Genomic DNA, 3,468 nt, shown 5'->3' on the forward strand with positions numbered 1-3,468 from the left:
AGAGAGAGAGAGAGAGAGAGAGAGAGAGAGAGAGAGAGAGAGAGAGAGAGAAGTAGGCGACAGAGGCGAGATGCGGGAAGCGTGAATAAAATGGACAGAAGCTATCGAACGCGCGGCTCCGCTCTCCGGCCGCAGTACGTGCGTCGCGCGACGCCACGCTTATTCTCGCTACGTAACGTAAATAATGCTACGCTGGGGGTGGCGGATCCCTACACTCTTTCTTTCTCTCTCCCTCTCTCTCTCTCTTTCTCTCTGTCTCTCTCTCTACTTCATGTTCTCCCGCATCGACGTGGCCGGGCACATGCACGGCGAAACAATGGCACGCGATCCCGCGATTTTCCCTGCCGATTCTCGTGTTGCAGGTGTTCGATCGTTGCTGGTCCCGGTGGAGACGGTGCAACGTTGGACGGCCAAGCATCGCAGGGAAATCTCGGGTGATGGCTGGTATTTGCCACAGAGAGAGAGAGAGAGAGAGAGAGAGAGAAAAGAGAGACGGAGAGGGGGAATGTGAGGAGTGCGAGAGAGAGAGATCAGCGAAAGAAGCCGAAAGAGAAAGAAAGAAAGATATGGATGAACGTTTTTCTTCCGTTTTCTCTCGACTGCACAGATTACGGATAAAAGGTGGCAACGGGATTCTTACTCACGTTGCGTTTCCTGCACGATGATACGCTCGTCGACTCGCGCTACCGTCATGGTTCCGTCGTGCTGCGCCTAATAATCCGTCGGAGTAACCGTCGGCCCCGTGAATCACTCGCGGGTCGTGGAAACGCTCTCGTCGTCTCGGGATGATAGCGCTCTCGTGATGATGGAGAGAGAGAGAGAGAGAGAGAAAGAGGAGAGAGAAAGAGAAAGAGAGGAGAAAGAGGGAATGTACACACACGCTCCACACACTCGTGCGCGGCACTGATACACTGAACTACATCACACGACGAAACTCGCCGCACCGCCGCTCGCTCGTTCACTCACTCAGCCGCCCGCTCATACGCACGCACGACGAGGCATTTAACTGACTGTACGCCGCCGTCGTCGCCGCCGCTGCCGCCGCCGCCGCGGCTGGCGCTGCGTCACTCGCCCGACCCGGTCACGTGACTCGCGGTCACGTGCCGGCGGGAAATTCGAAAGGCCCGCGCCGCGCAGTCTGAAGTCGCGTGTGTGTGTCGGATGACAAAACTACTGTCGACATGATAGGTCCGTTCTGTTTAGCTCAACTGTTTGAATTGGTGACTCTGGTAGTGTATCATAAGTTGGAGCGAAACAAAACATATTTGTCACACTCGAACTTTTTGTACATACATTACATACTAGTGTGTAACTCACACTTCAGGCAATTTAGCTGAAAAAAGCAGACCTAATTGTTCGCTTCTGCGTGCACTTCACAGAAGTCTATTGTATTCTAGGTTAGGATTGTTCGAAGAGGCTTCAAGTAATATTAATCAGAGTTTTCGTGCGTTCCGTGAGATTTACACGGAGTACTTGGTAATCTGGTCACGCTCTTTCCTCTCACATTCTCACGTGGAAGCTAGAACGCTGGAATTGGAAGGCAGAAGGAGGAAATTGATCGATGCGTTTCTTCCGTTCGCACAATCGTTTCGATAAGGTTCTGTGAGGAATCATCCATCGAGAAAATACTCGTGACTTATTTGCGTGTCAATGTTATGCATGTATTATATTCTGGTCGAGAGTTTAACTTCGACGATATGTCTCATCGCGGACAGCACAAATCAGCTAAAAGACGCCTTGAAGACATTTAAAAGAAGTAAGAAGTCTTGAACGACATTATGAGATGTAAACAACAAGACGAGGTTATAAATGATCCCAACATTTTTTATGTTTATTCTTTTCTCCTGCACATTAAAACTCCCTTGATGGAAATATTTTATTGAAATATTTACTGAAAATCTCTCTCAATTGATCTCTTTTCATTAAAATTCATTAAGATTTATTAAAACTCATAAAATTAATTTTATTGTTATAATAAAATAAATTTTGCGAATTTTAATGAATTTTAGTGAATTTTAATTAATCTTGAAGAATCTTAACGAATTTTAATAAATTTTGACGAAAAGGAGTCAATTCAAAGAGATTTTCAGTAAAATATTTCCATCAGGGTTGCATGAGAGTAAATAAATAGCAATTCAACAAGGACAAATTTTTTTATTGTATGAAAACGTCTTTTCAGCGTAGTACATCTGACCTTGACGCAAACATGTCACGAAGTTAAAATAGATTGAAACATACATACTGTACGTGACAATTGTTCATCCTACCTTGTCGTTTAAGGGTTGAGGCATTTTTTAGCACTGCGCTGTCTGAGATTTCATTTGCTCGATTTGCGAGCTCGATAAGAGGAACATGAATGCTCCTTTCGCGACACAGATAACCGCGAAGAAAGTGCGGGCCTCACGGCTATGCGCGAGGAAATGCATCGGCGCGCGACCAGTCCCGAGCGTTAAAGCTGGACGAAGTTGTAGTCGTCGACGATGCGGTAGCGATCCTGCCGGTAGTGCACCAGGTCGTCCAGGAAGCGCTGGCTGCTCGCGTTGTGCAGTTTCGTCAGCACGGGCGGCAGCGGCGTGAGCCCCGCTATGTTCGCGAGGTCGTCGAAGTAGTGCTCTTGCTCCGGGCCCATCATATGAAAGTGCTTCTTCTTCAGGCCTCTCTCCGCGCGTCTCGCCGCCTCCGCGGCCTCGTCGCGCAGCATATCCGCTCTCGCGGGAAACTGCCTCTCGCCGTGCCAGTGTCGTAGGATGAATCGCACCTTGAAGAAATTTGCAAGTAACGCGCCGGACTCCACCGTGACTAGAGCGGCAAGAAAGAAGTATAGTCACAGTCAGTCAGCCGGCCGGCGCCGCGCGCGCACATGAGGTGACTTTCTAGCGTTTTTCCCTTCTTTCTTTTCTTTCCTTTGCCGCCGCGCATTCCGGCCGCGTGCCTTCGTTTTGAACAATAGAATTGTCTCGCGGAGGATGCGCTCGATTTTAATGGGGAATCTGTTATGACAGTTGAATCTTCGGGAACGAACGATACAGTAATGAGATGTCGTACCTGCAAATCGAACATACTAAAAGCGCAGATGTAGAACGGGATCCCCACTAATGCCAGGGTAGGACTCTCGATGGACACCAGATGCTTCCAGAGAGGCGTGACCATGTTGGAGTCCACTCGGACTCCGCAGGACTCGGCGAGGAAAGGGAAGCTGTACTTGTACCCTTTTCAGGACAGATTCGAAAAGTGGATTATCGGAGTGTATGAAGTTGGCACCCCACTTTTTGAAATTTATAATTTTGAAAGTTGTTCCAGATTGTTCTGACTTTGTACCATATTGTTCCAAAGTGATATTGCTTCATTCGAAACGGTTTCCGAGTAAAACAAAAAAAATGATTTTTTGAGCTGGCACCTCACTTTTCGAAAATCGAACATTCTGATATCGCAATAGATTGTTCTAGTTGTTCCAAACATTGTTCCAAA

General features: G+C 47.8%; 2 protein-coding genes and 1 long non-coding RNA gene across 6 annotated transcripts in view; 1 reads left to right on the forward strand and 2 right to left on the reverse strand.

Annotated features, from left to right (window-relative positions):
• LOC116849353 (membrane-associated guanylate kinase, WW and PDZ domain-containing protein 1-like) overlaps positions 1-995 on the reverse strand; it is a 10,956-nt gene extending 9,961 nt beyond the window's left edge. For 2 of the 3 annotated variants that reach the window (XM_032826442.1, XM_032826422.1), the window contains exon 1: positions 645-995. The gene's annotated coding sequence lies outside the window, so the exon portion shown is untranslated. The remainder of the gene's footprint in view (positions 1-644) is intronic. The other variant, XM_032826432.1, reaches the window with a different exon arrangement.
• A 148-nt stretch (positions 996-1,143) lies between these two features.
• On the forward strand, positions 1,144-1,823 carry LOC116849447. The gene is made up of 2 exons (XR_004379139.1): positions 1,144-1,229; positions 1,398-1,823. It is a non-coding gene; the product is annotated as an uncharacterized LOC116849447 (long non-coding RNA).
• A 311-nt stretch (positions 1,824-2,134) lies between these two features.
• LOC116849418 (senecionine N-oxygenase-like) overlaps positions 2,135-3,468 on the reverse strand; it is a 7,272-nt gene continuing 5,938 nt past the window's right edge. For both annotated transcript variants that reach the window (XM_032826564.1, XM_032826558.1), the window contains exons 7-8: positions 3,046-3,209; positions 2,135-2,758 (exon numbers count right to left, since the gene is read on the reverse strand). In XM_032826564.1, coding sequence (XP_032682455.1) covers positions 2,450-2,758; positions 3,046-3,209 — 473 coding nt within the window. In that variant the 3' untranslated portion in view covers positions 2,135-2,449. The remainder of the gene's footprint in view (positions 2,759-3,045; positions 3,210-3,468) is intronic.

Source organism: Odontomachus brunneus, unplaced genomic scaffold, assembly GCF_010583005.1.
Source record: "Odontomachus brunneus isolate Ranch 3 - 2012 unplaced genomic scaffold, Obru_v1 Obru_scaffold_005, whole genome shotgun sequence".
NCBI classification, from domain to species: domain Eukaryota; kingdom Metazoa; phylum Arthropoda; class Insecta; order Hymenoptera; family Formicidae; genus Odontomachus; species Odontomachus brunneus.